This window comes from Anthonomus grandis, chromosome 5 (assembly GCF_022605725.1).
Source record: "Anthonomus grandis grandis chromosome 5, icAntGran1.3, whole genome shotgun sequence".
In the NCBI taxonomy this organism is placed as follows: domain Eukaryota; kingdom Metazoa; phylum Arthropoda; class Insecta; order Coleoptera; family Curculionidae; genus Anthonomus; species Anthonomus grandis.
Window position 1 is genome coordinate 37,666,979 of NC_065550.1, and position 19,656 is coordinate 37,686,634.

The 19,656-nt window shown below is 31.7% G+C and overlaps 2 protein-coding genes and 1 long non-coding RNA gene across 4 annotated transcripts; 2 read left to right on the top strand and 1 right to left on the bottom strand.

The window, feature by feature from the left end:
* Window positions 1-375: 375 nt before the first annotated feature.
* Window positions 376-1,300, top strand: LOC126736123 (coiled-coil-helix-coiled-coil-helix domain-containing protein 7). Its single transcript, XM_050440348.1, has 3 exons — window positions 376-574; window positions 716-940; window positions 1,152-1,300. Exons 1-2 carry the CDS (start codon window positions 434-436, stop codon window positions 824-826), a joined length of 252 nt encoding a protein of 83 aa, XP_050296305.1. The 5' UTR covers window positions 376-433; the 3' UTR covers window positions 827-940; window positions 1,152-1,300.
* Window positions 1,178-17,681, top strand: LOC126736114 (cytokine-like nuclear factor N-PAC). 2 transcript variants are annotated; one of them, XM_050440337.1, is made up of 9 exons: window positions 1,178-1,358; window positions 1,416-1,587; window positions 1,646-1,699; window positions 4,355-4,538; window positions 4,679-4,804; window positions 4,861-5,067; window positions 15,588-15,695; window positions 15,795-15,978; window positions 17,150-17,681. In XM_050440337.1, exons 1-9 carry the CDS (start codon window positions 1,178-1,180, stop codon window positions 17,374-17,376), a joined length of 1,443 nt encoding a protein of 480 aa, XP_050296294.1. In that variant the 3' UTR covers window positions 17,377-17,681. The 2 variants fall into 2 exon arrangements, with proteins under 2 accessions (XP_050296294.1, XP_050296295.1); XM_050440338.1 differs by having other exon boundaries at window positions 4,861-5,049.
* Window positions 6,682-10,871, bottom strand: LOC126736126 (uncharacterized). Its single transcript, XR_007660610.1, has 3 exons — window positions 7,421-10,871; window positions 7,219-7,362; window positions 6,682-6,971 (listed from the first exon to the last, which is right to left on the bottom strand). It is a non-coding gene; the product is annotated as an uncharacterized LOC126736126 (long non-coding RNA).
* Window positions 17,682-19,656: the final 1,975 nt, after the last annotated feature.

The following is a 19,656-nucleotide window of genomic DNA, read 5'->3' on the forward strand; positions in this document are numbered from 1 at the left end:
TTTAATTTTATTATCCAATATGTAGACTCAATATCTGACACCTCAATCTGGCACCACTGTATTTACCTACACCTATTATATGCGATGTTGCCAAGCAAAAGTAAAATAATTTCCCCAAAGCTTGATACAACCGTATTGTAATTCTTTTGTTTTGTAAATACCGTAAAAGACATTAAAATATTAAATATTTATTATTTTAAAAACCCTTTTAAGCCTCCCTGACCTGAAAAAATTTTAAAAAAATCTAAACTTGACAACAATGCATCACGTCAATCACGTGATTACTCCCAAAACGTCGAGTCGTTCGTCACGTGCCCTTGTCCGACGAATCGCGACGCATCTAGGACACGTCACCTGTCATCGTCGCGTTGACGGCTGTCACAAGTGTCAAATTAATTTTTTGGAACGCGGCGTCTTTTCCTCAACAACAGGAATGAGCAAACATAATGCCGAAGAGACTAATCCTTGTCTGAGGGAACACGAATTGAGTTTTAAGTGCTTCGATCGTCACAATTACGATAAGTCGAAGTGTTTCCTCGAAATCGAAAATTATAAGGCGTGCAAGAAGTTCTGGGTAAGTGCTCCTGCAAAGCGGTTAAAAATAGCTTGGGTATGGTAGCCATAAACAAATATTTGTCTTCACTAAGTAATTTTTAACGACCTAAGGCATCCTTTTACGTATGAAACCGCATTTAATCGTTTTTTTTTATTTTAGGGCGAAGTGAGAGCTTCCAGGAGACGCCAAGGAATTTATCCCCTTTTACCCCCTGTAGAAGAAAGAGCAACAATCAAAGAAACCTTCCTGAAAACAGGAAAAATCCCTTAAACTGTGACTTAGTAGTAGTTAATTTTAGATAGGAGCTATTTAAATACACTAAAGGCATAATAATGGATAGTTCGAATTTTAAGGAATATGACTTTGTTTGGGCCAAAATGATGGGTAAGCAATTTATATCATTATCTTTAGAAATAACTCCTTATGTGGCAGAAATCTTAGGCTATAAAAGATAAGCAAATAAATGTTTATTTGAAGGGCTTAAATTATCATTTTAATAGCTGTTTATGATTTAAACTAGGATGTAAAAAGTTAAGTAGTTCAAAATAAATAAAATTGATTAATAACAGAAAAAAAACTTAATTTTCCCTTTCAGGATATTGTCACTGGCCTGGTATAGTAATGAAACCAGCAGAAAATGCCCCGACAAAACCCAGCAAAGACATGCAATGGATCTACTTCCTGGGATCGCACAACTATGCCTGGATCGAGCATAAAAATATCAAACCTTATCTGCAACACAAGGAGCAATTCAGAAAAAAAACTCTCGAGTCTGCTATGAGCGAAATGGATGAAATTATTGGTAAGAATCAACTTCTTATTAAGCAATTGCAGTTTTTTTGATCGATTTTGTTTATAGAGAACCTCTCGGCGGACCCCAATTACAAAATCCCTTTTGTGGTGTACAATGCGCCCACCCCAAAAAAACCAAGGAAAAGTTCTGGATCGGTTAAGTCCACCCCGTCATCAGAGAAAAAGAGAAAGGAGCCACTTAAAGAGAAAAACACCCCTGTGCCAAGGAAGAAACAGAGGTAAATATATATTTAACTGCCATGTAATAAGATTTAATGAGGGTTTTTCTTTTATAAGGTCTTCCACGTCTCTAGAGTCAGGCCCTCAGGTTGTACCAAGAAAAAAGGCTCGGTAAGTCTTATAATTGAGTTAAGTTTTGTTATAAAAGTTTCTTTGGAATGTTCTTAAGCTTGAAAAAATCATGAGAATCCATGTATTAGAAGTTTTGGGAACTTATATCCAAGGAAAAGATAATTGCGGGCAGTTTGGGTCACAACTCCATTGCTAGTAGTCCGATTTGCTTAATTTTTGATTTAAAAGTTTCTTTGGAATGTTTTCAAGCTTCTGTTGGAAAAATTATGAAAATCCATGCATTAGAAGTTTTTTTATACAAGTTTTTGGAACTCATGTCCAAGGAGAAGCACAGTTTTAGGTAACTTGGGCCATAACTCCACTTGTTGTGCTCACATTCGCATGATTTTTGCTTTAAAAGTTTCTTTGGAATGTTCCTAAACTTTCATTGGAAAAATCACAAAAATCCATGCACCAGAATCATTTTCATGAAAATTTTTGAAAATCATGTTCGGAAGAACAAACAATTTGAAGTAACTTGGGTCATAACTCCACCTCTAGAGCTCAGATTTTCATGATTTTTGCTTTAAAAGTTTCTTTGGGATGTTCTTAAACTTTATTGACAAAATTCATGAATTTCAATGCATTAAAAGTGTTTTTATAGAAGTTTTTGGGACAGATGTCCAAGAAAAAAGACAGTTTCATGTGATTTGGGTCACAGCTCCACTTCTAGTGCTCAGATTCGCATGATTTTTGCTTTAAAAGTTTCTTTGGGATGTTCTTAAGCTTTATTGACAAAATTCATGAATTTCAATGCATTAAAAATGTTTTTATAGAGGTTTTTGGAACAGATGTCCAAGAAAAAAGACAGTTTCATGTAATTTGGGTCATAGCTCCAGTTCTAGTGCTCAGATTCGCATGATTTTTGATTTAAAAGTTTTTGGGATGTTCTTAAGCTCATGAATTTCAATGCATTAAAAATGTTTTTATAGAAGTTTTTAGAACAGATGTCCAAGAAAAAGACAGTTTCATGTAATTTGGGTCATAGCTCCACTTCTAGTGCTCGGATTTGCTTGATTTTTGATTTAAAAGTTTTTTCAGAATGTTCTTAAGCTTCCATTGAAAGAATCATGAAATTCCATATATTAGAAGTTTGTTTTATATAAGATTTTGGAAATCATATTTAAGGAGAAACACAGTTTCAGGTAACCTGAGTCATAGCTCCACTTCTAGTTCTCAGATTCGCACGATTTTTTATTTAAAAGTTTCTTTGGAATGTTTTCAAGCTTCTGTTGAAAAAATTATGAAAATCCATGCATTAGAAGTTTTTTTATACAAGTTTTTGGAACTCATGTCCAAAGAGAAACACAGTTTTAGGTATCTTGGGCCATAACTCCACTTGTTGTGCTCAGATTCACATGATTTTTGCTTTAAAAGTTTCTTTGGGATGTTCTTAAGCTTTCATTGACAAAATTCATGAATTTCAATGCATTAAAAGTGTTTTTATAGAAGTTTTTGGGACAGATGTCCAAGAAAAAAGACAGTTTCATGTAATTTGGGTCATAGTTCCACTTCTAGTGCTCGGATTTGCTTGTTTTTTGATTTAAAAGTTTTTTTAGAATGTTCTTAAGCTCCATTGAAAGAATCAGGAAATTCCATATATTAGAAGTTTGTTTTATATAAGATTTTGGAAATCATATTTAATGAAAAACACAGTTTCAGGTAACTTGGCCCATAACTCCACTTGTTGTGCTCAGATTCGCATGATTTTTGCTTTAAAAGTTTCTTTGGGATGTTCTTAAGCTTTCATTGACAAAATTCATGAATTTCAATGCATTAAAAGTGTTTTTATAGAAGGTTTTGGAACAGATGTTCAAGAAAAAGACAGTTTCATGTAATTTGGGGCCATAGCTCCACTTCTAGTGCTTAAATTTGCTTGTTTTTTGATTTAAAAGTTTTTTTAGAATGTTCTTAAGCTTCCATTGAAAGAATCATGAAATTCCATATATTAGAAGTTTTTTTATACAAGTTTTTGGAACTCATGTCCAAGGAGAAACACAGTTTTAGGTAACTTGGGCCATAACTCCACTTGTTGTGCTCAGATTCACATGATTTTTGCTTTAAAAGTTTCTTTGGAATGTTCCTAAACTTTCATTGGAAAAATCACAAAAATCCATGCACCAGAATCATTTTCATGAAAATTTTTGAAAATCATGTTCGGAAGAACAAACAATTTGAAGTAACTTGGGTCATAACTCCACCTCTAGAGCTCAGATTTTCATGATTTTTGCTTTAAAAGTTTCTTTGGGATGTTCTTAAGCTTTCATTGAAAAATGTCATGAATTTCAATGCATTAAAAGTGTTTTTATAGAAGTTTTTGGGACAGATGTCCAAGAAAAAAGACAGTTTCATGTGATTTGGGTCACAGCTCCACTTCTAGTGCTCAGATTCGCATGATTTTTGCTTTAAAAGTTTCTTTGCAATGTTCTTAAGCTTTCATTGAAAAAATTATTAAAATCCATGCATTAGAAGCATTTTTATGCAACATTTCGTAAATCATGTCCAGGAACAAAGACAGTTTGAAGTAACTTAGGTCATAACTCCAGTTCTATTGCTTAGATTTGTGTTTTAAGAGTTCCTGTGGACCGTGTTTTTAATCCCAAAACTTACTTAGTAATTATTCCCGAACAAATTCCCTTTTATTTCATGTTTCAGAGCTTATTCGCCATCTTTCGACAATAGCGGTTCCATCGAAGAACCAGAGGACGGAGTGGAAGTGTTATCAGAGAAATCCCGCAAAACCGGAAAACCCATCATCCTCAACACCGTCAACCTGAACACTTCCAAGGAAATATTTGGGTTTTTGGCTGACAACATTTACTCCGAGGGCATCATCAAGGTAAGCTCACTCCGATATGCTCACCTATACAAAGAAAATTGTTCATCATGACTTAGAGGGGAAAACATGTTACTGTTTAGTTTTCCTTATTATTAAACTCTTTACATGCCTTATAGTTCATTGACCTTTTTCCGGTTTAGAACCTAATCAAATCAGGCCATAAACTACACGTCTACTCCCCATCTTCGGCCTTATTGGAATCCCTACAAGAACACGCGGACAAACAAAAGACTTATTTCAAAGCATTTAACAATTACAAGCAAGTGGTAAGTGTTGGCTTAAAAAATTTCGACGCAAGAAAATTGTTAGGTGTGCCCTTTAGGTCCAGAATTCGCGTCACATCTTCAGTTGCATGCCGAATCCGGAAAAAGCCCTGGAAATGGCGGTGAAGATGTGCCAGAACGGGTTTAAGGATAAAGGACTTATCGAGATGACCAGCGTTGATCCAACCACGTCGCAGGATATCAGCAGTTTGGTCGAAAAGGCGGGGGGGATGTACGTGGAGGCCATGGTAAGCAACGAATACAAAGTAAATCAAATTTTGAATAAACGTTAACTTCTACTGACTAGAATAGATAAAAAAATAAGAAAATACTAACGGTCACCCTAATTATTTTTTGATATCTATTTACAAATAAATAAAACAAAGGCATAGACAAAAAAACAATAAATACATTGGACTTCAGATATAACAAATCCGTTTAGACTGAACATTCGGTTATAGTAAACGCCTATTCAAATACCCAAAAAAATAACCATAAGAACAATGTAATTTTTTTCCGTTTATAGCGAACCCGGTTATAATGAACTCTCGAGAAAGTGAACTAAATTTTATCAAGTCTAAGAAAAATATTTCGCTTATAGTGAACTTTTTCCACGGTGATTAGATTTAGCACGATCGCCGTTGTTTTGTTTTCAGTAGCATTTCACTTCACGCGTTACTTACTGTGAGTTATTTATACGAGTGTTTTGCTGTGTTGTGCTGGGTGCTAAGTAAGCGTAAAGCTTTAACATTAAAAGAAAAATATGACATTATTCAAAAAATGAAAAGTGGTGTTAAACAGAGTGATATTTGTCGTGAATTGAATTTGTCAAAATCAACTGTTTGCATAGTTTGGAAAAAGAGGGAAGAGATTTTATCAGCATATAGTAAAGTATATGGCAAAGTGTAAAAGACTTAGACAATCGACTCATGAAGGGGTTGATAGAGGATTTTTACAGTGCGGTTTACACTTAGAACATTGAAAGGCTAGAAGTAGCATGCCGTGGAACTATGGGCAGGTTTGTTTGCTTGCAACATCTCTGATGCAATGATGCCAAATGCTTATAGAGAAATGGCAAAAATCACTTTATAATAGCATAAAAATTTTTAAGTTGTTTCCGAAGGCACAAAACAATACTACTGCTCCCCTTTAATAAAATATCAAGCATTTTTTAAAAATAAATTTATTAAGATATCGAATATATTGAAGTCAATATACGTGAAATATGAAAATAAAGTACGAAGAAACGAGAAAACGGTAATGGCATCGCAACGCCGCTCGATCGCATTGTTGACGCCACCGATACAAGCACTCTTTACCAGTGACGTCGTCAACAAATATTTACCTGATAAATTTTTATTAATTATTATAGAGTTTAAGTATAAGTAATATTACTATTTATGAGCTATTTATGTGTTTTTTTAATGGACTTCGTTAGAGGAAGGTCCTAATAAAAGGCAGCATTTTTGTCAAAGCATTTTTATGGAAATAAAATATTTTATTAATATAATATTATAGATTTCTTAATAAATCATGTTTTAAGACAAAAATTTTTAACAATTTGCAAAATTTTATTATTGTTATATTGGACAAAACTCAGTTTTACATCAATTACTTTAAATCACATAATATATACTTCTATGGTGCTGACTTTTTCAAAGGGACAGTATTGCTTCAGCGGAAAGGGTTAAAACTACAAGGATGTTCAAATTGTGAAGGAGTTGCAGCTTTTTGTAGGTTATAAGATTTTTATTATGAGTATTTAGCCTGTATGATGGTTTTGAGACATTTAATAGTGACCTATATAATACCTAATACCAATTATTATATCATATTAATTTATACTAAAAAACAAAGCTTACCTAAGAATAAAGACTATGTACAATAGATTAGATAGTTTATTAGTAGTAATATACAAACAAGTACTTTTACAAGTCAAATAAAATATGTAGTATGTTGGGCTTTTTCGAAAATCATGTTATTATTTCTTAAGTATTTTAATAATGACTTGAGATCTAATTCAATTTCTTTGGCGCAAATTTGTTTGTTGCAATCTTCGAATTTTAATTTTCTTTATTTTTTTTTCTATAATTTGGTGACAAGTGATTTAGCTTTTAAAACGGTGGAATCATCAGTGCTTAGGTCCTCAGGATATCATTTTGATTTTACCCTAGAATAATATACATAAAAATATAGTATTACCAAAATTTAAAAAATGTATTATGATAATCCAATTGATCAATAAAATGTATGTTATTATAAAGAATCTTTGTAATATCATACATTTAATTAATATTAAATATTTTAATATTAAACAAATATAACACAATAAAATACTATATCACTTTTACATAAGATATATAGAATAGGATAATACATGGCAAAAAACTAGTAGTCTATTTTGAGTGTATTTTTACCTTTTCCTTGGCAGAGTCAGGGAATGTGTACCAGTTAAACAAAAAGGGCTTGGATGAGAAATAGTAATTGTTGACCTAGACCCCACGATTACTGTAGAACTATTAATCTCAGATGCAGTTATTGTTGATGATGAATCATCAGATCTGTAATTATACAAAATTTGGTGTATCAAAAATATTAATCTATTTTAATTATCCATACTTATCTGTATTAGCTTCACTGTTTGTACTATATACCATTTTGGACGCTAAAGAAGTTTTTGCACTCTTCAGGAAAGCTGCCCCTGCAGCTTTGAAGGATAAATCACTTGGTAAATTAACTAAATTATTCGCTGCTGTGTTTTTAACCAGTGCATCGAAAATCCTAGTAAAAAAATAGTTTTACACACTTACCTAATTTAATTAGTATTAGTTATAAATAAAGCTTATATGAGTAACACTAATCCTTTTTGTGATGATTTTTTTATACTAGAAAAATATATTTAAAAAAAATTATCTTTGAGGTAGAGCTGATTTGTTTTATAGTCTGGCTACTGATAATATTATCTTCCTTATATAAGAAATCACTTCAAAGGATGTGATCTGAACAAACAAATATGTTCTGTTTAATTGTGTTGATTTCCATTAATGAAATCCATTGTTCCCTTTGGGCATATATTAGGCAGTCTATAATAAGTATTTGATATTTAATCAAAAAGCAAAAAAAATTACAGTAATGAATTAATATGTGGTGCCAATTACTATATATATTATTGTAAGTTGCAATATGGTAAAACAAAAAAAATTATCGACCAAATTTTAGGGAAAGACAAAATTAACTTTATACATAGATATCAATATCTAAATAAATTTCAAAATTCTTTAAAGGCAATAAAAAATTAGTAATTTTATCTATCTACCTAATGTCTATATTAAAAAAACATAACTATACATAGATAGGTACATGGGTATTAGGTATGCCTTCTTTCTGCCATAACAACAAAAAAAACATAAAATCCTGTAATAAAACCAGGGACAAAATTCTAGTTTTATATTTTTTATAGCCTATTGATAGATAAATATGTTCAAAAAAATATTTAGATTTAAAAATATGAATATTTTGGTATTTTACGCACACTTTCACATTTAAGTTTTTATTAGGTTTATATCTATAAGATCCCCTATTCTACGTTTATGATGATGGTTACCCCATGATGTGATGTTATGAAAGTATCGGTACTTACTTGTGAAAAGATCGGCTTGAATCACCTTTTTATCATGATGCGGCACAAACGACACAAGTTTTTCCCATCCTAGCAATTTAAAAAAAACACTAAAATGTAGCCTTTTTCCTTTTGAAACCAAAAAATTAAAGAAAATACACGAATCCCGAACATAAACAAAAAGCCGTTTGACAGATGACACTATGCGTATGGCTCAGGCGCTATAGTTTCGGCGTTGTCGCTTCAAATTTTTTAAAAACGGTTTTAGGGATAAGAATGTTAATAATTTTGTTTTTTTTTGCTTAAGGATATTATATCTATTCTTAAAATAGGTTAATTGTAGTATTTATGTTTTTTAATTTAAATTTTCCTATAAAATACAACACAAGTAAGTTAAATTAACGTTATTATGGTTGTTAAAATATAGCAAAAAATTTCCTCCGTTGGAAATTCGCGTCGACTTGACAACAGAGAATCGACAAATATGTTTGTAAACAACACACCCCTCTTGCCCCTGTGCACATGTTGGACTCGAACAAAGTTGTTGTTTACTAATTCTAGCCTTTCAATGTTCTAAGGTTTGCATAGTTTGGAAAAAGAGGGAAGAGATTTTATCAGCATATGGTAAAGTATATGGCAAAGTGTAAAAGACTTAGACAATCGACTCATGAAGGGGTTGATAGAGGATTTTTACAGTGCGGTTTACACAACAAAGAAAGGAAAACGTTCCATTAAGTGGTCCTATTCTTCAAGAAAAAGCTAGTGAAATGGGTAGTAAAATTGAAGGAAAAACTTTTGAATTTTCGAGAAGCTGGATTGAACGTTTTAAGAAGAGACACTGTATTACTGGAGGGAAAATTATTGGTGACTCTGCATTAGTTGACATGGATGTTGTTAATAACTGGTTTACTACTATTTGGCCCGATCTTCGTAAGAATTACAGCAGTAATGACATTTTTAATGCTGACGAGACCGGACTTTTCTATAAACTAACCCCAGATAAAACTTTAAAATTTGTTGGAGAAACCTGTGCTGGCGGAAAACTTTCTAAAGTTAGAATAACAGTGCTGGTCGCTGCAAACTTGTTAAGTTGTTGTCTCCTGAGCTGCTGGAGCACAGGAGAAAAATGGCTGATCTCTGTTTATTCTACCGTTATTATCACGGTAAGTGCTCCTCTGAGCTGACAGGCCTGATTCCACCCAGGGCTGTTCCGGCAAGAAGGACGCGTCTAGCAGTTGCGGCTCATCAACATCGAGTCCACCTGCCTACCCCAAGGACGTCGCTGTATCGGGACTCATACATCTGGAGAACATCCTCTTTGTGGCACGGGTTTCCATCTCACATATTTCCCAACGCATACAACCTACAGCGATTCAAGATAAATGCCCACAAATATCTTCGCGCAAGCACCACTCCAAAAGTGACATAGGACTTTCCTCTTGTGCTTGTGTTTACCATTAAGGCGACTTTTTTTTTGCTTATTTGCCGCTTCTCCGCTCTCGTGATTGGTCACTTTTTGCATCTTAGAAAAGTACTTAAAAAAAAAACCTCACATCAGAATGAGTTGAAAATTGGTCAAAGTGTTTCTTATTCGATTCCGCTCAGATCCACTATTTTGTTTGGCGATCCGTTATAATTTACATTTTGTGATTTGCTATTATTGGCTTCCCTCGTCAGCTGTTCAGGCTGGCTTGAATCTTGGTCGGGCGTTCACGTCGTTGCCAGTTTTACCGATGGTATTTTATTTACAGTTTATTAAATTTTAAGATAACCAGATCGAATATCACAAAACAAAATAGTGAATCTGTGCCGAATATATGCGAGAATCTGTGTGCCGAATTTCAGGCAAATCTGATAAAAAATTCTTTTAAATTGTACTTTTTTCCGATTTCCTTGCTTTATTGATTTTTCGAATAAAACTGTATTTAAAACGTTCAAGCAGTTTTTAAAGGATGGCGCCACATGCAGATCCGAACAAAGTCAGGTTAGTTTGCTTTGTTTTGTTTATTTTGGATCTTATCCAATTGCAATTTCTAAACTTTGCTAAAATGTCAATGTTATTTTATTATAAAACCTATCCAATTGGGCAAAAATTGTGGGTTGCAACACTAATTGTGAATTTTCATGGAAAATATAGATTAACACTTGTTTATTTAGCAAATTTCGAAATTTGTTATTTGTGAGAAACTGGTGCAAGAATCAAAGTATCTGGAGAAAAATACAAAACAAATATGTGTGAACTTTAATGATGTTATTGATAGTGTCTTCTTCATGCCATACCAAGCAAACTTTTGACTTGAGCAAGTTCAGATAGGTTAATCTCTGAGAGTATTATTATGAAAATGTAGTGTAGTATAAGTAAGTGTAAAACATGTGTATGAGTAAATTAATAATAAGCTGTATATTTCTTTAATATTAGTATTACTAATTAGTATTACAAGCCTAAGTTGCTTATTCTTCTCAGTAACTTGTTTATTTGTAATTAATTAGGAGGGTTATATAATGTGAAATAATTTTGAAAATTGGTAAATAGACATTATTTATTTAGTACCCTTGTTCTTTTAATCACTACTTAATTTACAATTACATGCCCATTTTTAAAAAGCAAGGGTTCATTACATACATGTATATGTTAGTATTAAACAAAAAAATGTAACTATCAAATTAGTTAGACACATAAATTAGAACTTTTAAATAGCTTAGTTCATATTTTTGATAATCAAATATAATTTTTTTTGAGATTCATATTCCTTTTCTCATTAAGATTAGAAACTAAGCTCGAGTAGCCAAAGAACAAAAACACTATATCAAAAGATAATAAATAGTTATCGGTAAATCTAGTAATTGCCAAATATTTTTTAAAAATTTAAAAATTTAGTGCCATTACAATTAAGGTACTTTTAATTACACTGTGGACATGCACCTCTATATATTGGCCAATTATTCTCTTTTATAATTAAAATTTTAAAATTAGTTTTACTTTGGTCTTGCCTTGTTTTAACCTTTTGGTTCTCAAAATATACTCTATTAGCATGAAATTAACATTCAAAGCATTATTTTTCAAGCGCATACAGGTACTGCATACCTAGGTACTAATATTTATATAGCTTTTCTATTTTGTTAATTTAAAATTCGATGTAAATTACTTTATATTTCTGTTTAAATATTAAATAAATAAATAAATGTTATTTGTCAAAATGTGGTTTTTTCATAATTTTAGTAATAATAGTTTCCCTCAATTTTTCTTATATTACATTTGAAATACTTGTATAAAATATGTTTATGCGCACATTAGTTATTATGACATTAAAAGATATGAAAGGAATAAAGGCAACACTTATTAATACCTACATTGCTTTAGCCAAACAAATGATATTAGGTATGGAGATTTCTTATCTAAATGCCCATTTTTAAACATACATATATTTAATTGTAACAGCTGTATTTTTGGAGTTTAATTATTTTTTTCAAATGATACCCTTATAGGAACAATTCCTTTTTTTTTAATCATTTAAAAATATCTTAAATGGACAGAAGAACACAGAAAGAAATTAATTTAGTCAGTAACAAGGAAATTCCTCTATATTTTCTTATTATTTGTGATACTCTTATAGAGTACCTTTTATGCAATGATGACTTATTTATTTTTAATTTTAATGATTTCTAAAGAGCAGAATGAAGACTTAAAATTCATTGTCAGAAGCTGTTTTTTTAACTCTTTTTTTGCAACTTTTTTCCTGTTTAAATATTTTAATTCTAATTAATCATATTTCAAAATAATCAAACAAAAATGTAATTATATTTAATTCAGTCAATCATAAACAAAATTAAAACTTTTAGTAAAAAATTACCAATAAATAAATGTTTTATTAACTAGGAAGCCAACTTCTATTCTTTATTTGTTTGAAATCAATTTAAGCTTTACAAAAAAGTCTTATATAGAAAAAAAAGTTAAAAAAAAATAAATTATAAGAAAAACAATTTTAATTTTTTTGGGAGTAAAACGATGTTGGATTTAAAATAAACCCTGAAAAGATTGAGAATTGATAAAAATATTTCAGTTTTAAATTTTCACAAGTAATTTCTAATTTTTCGTTGTGATTTATGGTTTAATCCCGATTATGAATTTTTCAATGGTAAGGTTTTTATATAAAAAAAATCATATATACATATGATAAATAAATATATATATATATATATGTCGGAGAGTCATTATTTTTTTCAGAATTATTTTCTAAAATCTTAAATGTGATACCTTATTTTAAAGGTAATTGAATTCTCTTTTAACGCATGTTTTTTTTTTAATTGTATGCATTAATTTAAAAAAAAAGGAAAAAAAGAATAATTAAAAAACGATTTCTCTTTATTAAACGATTCATTGCTTCTTCAAAAGATATTAAAACTCGTTAATTTTTTTTAAGTCTTTTGTGCTTTATTTTAAAAATAAATTAAGACAATTTCCTTGGAAAAGGTAAATAGCCAATGGCCAAAGCTATATGACAAATTATAACATTGTTTAATTGCATGCAGACCATGTCATAGTTACATTTACAAAAAAAGCAATGGCTTGCAAAAAGACCGCATTGTTTTTTATATGATATGGTATATTTTTTGCAACACGATAAATTTACTAGTTTATTATTAGGTGCTTATTTGTAATATTCGAGAATTTTTTTTTTGTATTACTGTTGAAGCGATCTCAAATTAAATTATGTAGGAAAGGTACCTACGAAGCTAAGCACGATTATCATGTAGGTTAAAAAAAGGGACCATGAAAAAGTGTGACTTTCTTTTAAAAGGCGTAGTATTTTAAAATCTTTTTGTTTAAACCTGTAGAAAGTAAAAGTATTTAAAAAAAATATGAATTTTTCCGTAAATATTCGAAAATTAAATTAAAATCTTTAAATTTTATTTTGATAAGCATCAAATGACGCAACTTTGATATGACCTAACTGAACCTCTAACTTTTGAGTCTTAAAATCACAGCACTATACGAATATTTTCTTCAACATTTTGTAGTAAAATTATCGCAGCGACTCAATAAAATAACAGCCATTCAAATAAAACTATAACAAGGTTTTGTTATTTTATACTGATAAGTCGGAAAATAAATGAAACTTCGTAGGGTCAAATAATCCCCATGAATAGGTGTGTAATTTATTGTGTGTTTAATTATTTTGTTCTACGGCTTAAATAATATCAGAAAAAAGCGAATGAAAAAAACATATAAAAAAGAGAAACGTTTTTGGCTCAATTGTGTTAAATAAAAATAGTAAAAAATATATTACTTTTATTAAATAAAATTGTTATTGCTGTTGTACTGATTTCCTGATTTCTGTCACCAAAAATAAGCTTAACATAAGATGAGCAAAGACAAATACATGTGTACTCCTTTTATGAACGGAAAGCACCAAAATATTCCTAATTTTAGAAAGTATTCGCAATTTAATCATATCTGTCCTGATTCCACCCTGTATAGAACATATAAACCTTTCACAATTTTTGGGTTCAACAAATCAATATTCAAATATTTTTCTTATTGACTACTAATACAAAAACAAAAATATTTTAATTTTTCAAACAGCTTATAGTCTATTTATACCCTTCAAAACAACACGGTTCTGTACAAACCAAAAATAAAGGCAAATAATGAAATAAATATAGTTCCCAGAATTTAATTTCCATCTGGTCACCCGCCGCCGCCTCCCCTCTTCCCACAGCTTACAGTGGCGCTACAGCCAACGGTGGACTTTTACGAAACTAACGATTTATAAATAACATGTTACTTGCGTCATCTGTCGGAAAATTTTAAAAGTTGGAAGTCTAATATGGCGGCCGACTACGCCCCCTTAAAAAAAAAAAAAAACATGTCTGGAACAGAAAAAATAAAGTTGCTTGTTATCGGTAAATCCGCCAATCCTAGATGTTTTAAAAACAAAATGTTGCCAGTTAAATACAGAGCAAACAGTAAGGCATGGATGACATCTAATTTATTTACTAAAGAGTTGCTCCAGTGGGATGCAGAGTTACAGAAGAACAAGAGGAAAATATTACTTTTAGTCGATAATTGTCCAGCACATCCCGAAGTTCCTCTAAACCAAATTAAATTGGTCTTTATGCCTCCTAATACCAGTTCAAAGCTGCAGCCTATGGATCAAGGAGTAATTCATTCATTGAAGAGTTATTACGGAAAAATAATGATAATAAAAATGTTACAGGCAATTGATAATGGACAAGATTTTTCAGTGAGTCTTTTAGATGCTGTAAACTTCATACATCTAGCTTGATTGGAAGTAAGTGCAAAAACCATTCCAAACTGTTTTAAGCATGCAGGATTTTTTGAGGTGGAAGATGAATTTGATTCAGATGATGACTTGCCCCTAAATGAATGGTTAAAAAAACATGGTAATTAAGAAAATACTGACATTCAGTGATCCGTTGAAGAGGAAATGAGAAAAAGGATAAATGACTTTGACTTGCAAAAATTCAGTTCTATTGATGACCATGTTATTTCAACCGAATCTATAACAGAAGAGCAGATTATCCAGTCAGTTTCAAAAGGTACTATAAAACTAACTTTAGAATAAAACCAACCTTTTGTCTTTTATTTTTTTTAGCAGTAAATGTAGAATTCGGAAGTCAGGAACCTAATGAGGATGTTGAAATAAATATTCCATCAATTAGAGAAATGACGGCAATACGCACTTTTTTGCAATCAGGTGAAGTTCCAGAAGAAGTCTGGAATAGTTTTTCTACCCTAGAGGGATATATAAGTAACATAAGTTTTTCAAACAGGCTTATACAAACCAAGATTTCTCAGTACATATACTAAGTAGTTACAGACACGTAGATTATGACTTAGTAGCTATGTACATATTGTATATGTGTTATAAAAACTGTATGTGCTGTTTATCCTTAAAGCCAGTTATAATCTTTGTTTTATTTAATGATTAAAATACATATACATACATATTCTAAAATCAACACCATGCTGTTTTTCTTTTAAAGTGAACTTCGGCTATAGTGACCCTATTTTGAAGTATTTTTCGAGTTCACTATATCCGGAGTTGACTGTAGTTATAAGGTAAAAATGAATAAATACATGCATATTATTTAAATGCTAAGGAAATAATTTTAATTCTGATTTAATCATTTTTATGTTTTCAGTTGCAAGGGAACAAAACTGAAGCAGAAAACGGAGAAATGATCGTCCTATCAGCCGGGGATCCCCAATTGTTCGTGACCATTCAGTCCTGTTTAAAATCCATTGGAAAAGTGAGCACCCTATAGAAAAGTTATACTATATATGTAGTATTTTGCAAGCTTTGCCTACGGTTTCTGTGGTTAGATTAAAGTGTTTCTTTGTTTTTTTAGGCCTCATTCCTGTTGGGCACCATAGGAATGGCGGCCAAAGTCCACCTGATCTTCCAAATGATGCGCGGAGTGTTTTTGTCCTCGTTGGCCGAAGGATACGCCATGGCGGATAGGTGCAGTATCAAACTGGACGCTTTTAATAATATTTTCAATATGACCCATATGTCTAGCGAGTATCTGAAGAGTAAGTAATTTAGTTACATTTATATTATACGGTCAGTTGTAGTTCAATTCTGGTTTAATACAGAATGCCTTCAAAAGATAATATTAGTTAGTTTTGGATCAATATTATTCATCTTTATCTTTGTTGTGGGGATCATATCAAAAAGTGGGTAAAAAGCGCATTTTTTCGGTTTCCACCGCCTTTCATGGTCTAGGCACGCCTTGAGTCGTCTTGAAATTTCACTTTTCTTAACAAGTTAAACGCACTAGAGACGTAACGCATCATTTCGAAGCGATCGTCAAGGATTCATGGGTCTCAGATGTGTTCAAAGTCAAAAAGTTGATAAAAAGTGCGTTTTCTCGGCTTCCATCGCATTTCATGGTCTAAGCACGCCTTGAATCATCTTAAAAGTTCACTTTTCTCCACTAGTTGAATCGACTAGAGACGTAACGCATCATTTCATAGCGATCGTCAAGGTCTCAGATGTGTTTAAGGGTCAAAAGGATCGCCATAGGAAAAGAACCCGAAGGCACTTTAATACCCGTGGACAGGCCTTCTATGAGAGTTGTAGTTCAATTCTGGTTTAATACAGAATGCTGAATGAAAGATAATATTAGTTAGTTTTGGATCAATATTATTATTATAAATATGTAATTATTAAGACTCCAAATATTCATAATGCGTAAATATGCATACCATACTCAAGGAATGCGAGTTACTATAATAGATCAGGAGATAATTCCCTTCCTAAATTTTAATGTTCCAGTTTTTGTTTTCGGCACGATGGTACACCAAATTTTTTATCAAAGGATTTGCCAAAACATTAACGTTTAACCTTAAAATATCTGTTTATTTTTTTTTTTTAAAGCATTTCCACATTTATGTTGGTAGCACTGGGACTTAAATCGATTTCGTGGTGACATGGTAGTTTAAGCCGGATCATCCACTTATATAGTTAAACCGGTTTACGATCGCTAAAACGGTTTACGGGTGTTTATACATGCGGATTATCTTAAACCGATTTCCATTAAACCACTTTAAAGTGCTCGTATAAACTTGATAATAGTCTTGGAACCAACAGGTATCTTTTTGACTTACTTTAAATTCATATAGTAGTTTAAGACTTTTTTTTTTTCTTGATAGAAGTAGAAACACTAACTAGTGAGTATCTAAATGAATCGATAACTTGCAGGTAAATCTCGCTTGATCGTCCATAAAAGAGCGTCGGATCCGACCGAGACCGAGGAACCGGTGGAGCAATTGCAACGCGACATGGCCCAAGGACTGGAGATGTCGAATCAGTTCCGTCAACCGATGCCGTTGGCCTCGAACGCGAACGAAATCTTAAAACAGGCGAGACGCTTGGGACACGACAAACAGGACACCGCGGTCGTTTATACCAGGACGCGTTACTATTAACTTTTATAAACGGTTTCGTCGTTGCCTTTTGAAAAACCTCTTTTTTTTTATTAAGATTTATTGTACGGTTTTATTTCTTCTCTGTTTTTAAGTAAGAGATACTCCGTTACGTGTAAGAACGTTTTTTTTTTTGTTTTATTGACGAATCAAGTGGTTTAGTTTATTTCTAGGTGGTTCGTAGAACTTCGAATTTCATTGTTAACTAACTGAGTTCTTATTATTAATTATTATAATAGCGAAAATTTATCAATACATTAAAAATGACCACCCTGTCTTTAGTGTAAATAAAGTAGTTTTAATAAAAATGTTGTTTTATTTTTAATTACCGCTTGAGTGCGGTCTGAACTCTCCAGGTTTAACTCTATAGTCCATTTCTTAATCCGTAAGAGCACACGAAAGAGTCGATAGCCATAAAACGGTCGTAAACCATTGGCGTCCCACTTTTCAAGTACATTAAGACCGGAATGTTTTCATTTGTTGGGTTTATTTAATAGTGCAAGAAATAGGCCAATTTCAGCCATAAATTCTTTGAATTACTTAAGTACCTAATGAACAAGTTCTTTTTAACCCTTATAAGTAGATATTGTCTAGGTAGGTAAATATGGAGGTATAAGTATTATAGGTACCTAAATTGTGGAATCTTAAATGCAAACAGGTAGGTATATTTTATGGTATATAATGTAGATATATCCTAAAAACTTAATTTATTTTTCAGTATTGTTGCGCATTTGTTGTAGGAATGTCAAAGTTTAGCCCTGTAGTGTGTAAAGGTGTTTTAGATTTTAAAGCAAGGACTATAGTTCTAAACGTACATAAATGCACTTGTGCATCAAATGCCTCTAAGTACTGTTAGAAATCTAGTTTCTACATGTGCCAATATGACAGGCATAAGTAAAGCAACAATTTACAGACTTCTTAGTGACAGAAAAAGTGAAAACCATGAGAACTTGCCTAAAGAAAACTGCCGGTAGGAAACCGATAGCAGTTGATGAGACAGCAAAGCATATCATCAGGAGGACAGTACATTCATTTTATTTTAAGAATGAAATCCCAACTATCGACAAAATGTTGACACTTATAAAAGAAGACGAAAATGTACCAGAAATGGGAAGAAAAATAATATGGAAAATTTTACACGAATTACATTTTTCTTGGCAAAAGCAAAATAGAAAATCTATTTTAATATATAAAGAAGAAATAGTCTGTTGGAGAAGAAAGTATTTAAGGCAAATTAAGGAGTATCGAAAGGAAGGAAGAAACATTTATTATTTGGATGAAACATGGCTTAACGAAGAACACACCGTGAGCAAGTGCTGGCAGGATAAAAATGTTGGAAGCTCCCGTCAGGCTTTTTTAGAAGATTTATCGACTGGCTTGAAGTCTCCTTCTGGTAAGGGCCACAGATTAATAATTACACATATTGGGAGCTATAAAGGATTTTTAAATGGCGGTCTGTTTGAATTCGAATCGAAGTCAACTAAGGATTACCACGAAGTCAATTCCCGAAAACTCAATTATTGTTATGGACAATGCCAGCTACCATTTAAGATTAATAGAAAAATTACCATCATCCTGCTGGCGAAAAGGGGAAATAAAAAACTGGCTTACCGAAAAAGAAGTACCTTTTGTAGATGACGCGGTAAAAGCAGAGCTTCTGACAATAGTTACAGAAAATAAATTAAAATATAAAAAACACGTTGTTGACGAAATGGCAAAACAACATAATATAACTGTACTTCGTTTGCCACCTTACCATTGTGAATTAAATCCTATAGAGTTAATTTGGGCTCAAATAAAAGGATTTGTGGCTAGAAATAATAAAACCTTTAAATTGAAAGATGTGAGAGAACTTATGAAATCAGCAGTGGATAACGTTACCCAAGAAAACTGGAGCAATGCGGTGAATCATGCTATAAAAGAAGAAGAAAAGATGTGGACCCTCGATAATCTTCTAGAAGAAACTGTCGAACCCTTAGTTCAGTGAGAATGTCTGATTCGGATGAAAGCGATGAGAGTAATGAAATGTGATTTATTAATTGATTTTTTTTGTATATTTCGTAAATATTTTTATTGTAATATATGTAAATATGGTTAATAAATTAAAAGATCCTTATATTTATGTACCTTTCTTATAAATGACAAGATATGTTTGGAGAGTTGCATTTTTTATTGGTTGGTATTAAAAAAATGAAATTTTACAACAATTTTTTAAACATTTAAAAAATAATCAAATTGCGGTATTAATCAGATTTTTATATTTCACTTTATTTGCCATAGTTT

Excerpts from the sequence above, each read along its gene's own strand:
- LOC126736123 (XM_050440348.1), top strand. The coding sequence starts at position 434 with ATGAGCAAACATAATGCCGAAGAGACTAATCCTTGTCTGAGGGAACAC. Across the intron at positions 575-715 it reads AGGCGTGCAAGAAGTTCTGG|GGCGAAGTGAGAGCTTCCAG; the intron begins GTAAGTGCTCCT and ends TTTTTATTTTAG.
- LOC126736114 (XM_050440337.1), top strand. The coding sequence starts at position 1,178 with ATGAAACCAGCAGAAAATGCCCCGACAAAACCCAGCAAAGACATGCAA. Across the intron at positions 1,359-1,415 it reads CGAAATGGATGAAATTATTG|AGAACCTCTCGGCGGACCCC; the intron begins GTAAGAATCAAC and ends TTTTGTTTATAG. Across the intron at positions 5,068-15,587 it reads TGGTAAGCAACGAATACAAA|TTGCAAGGGAACAAAACTGA; the intron begins GTAAATCAAATT and ends TTATGTTTTCAG.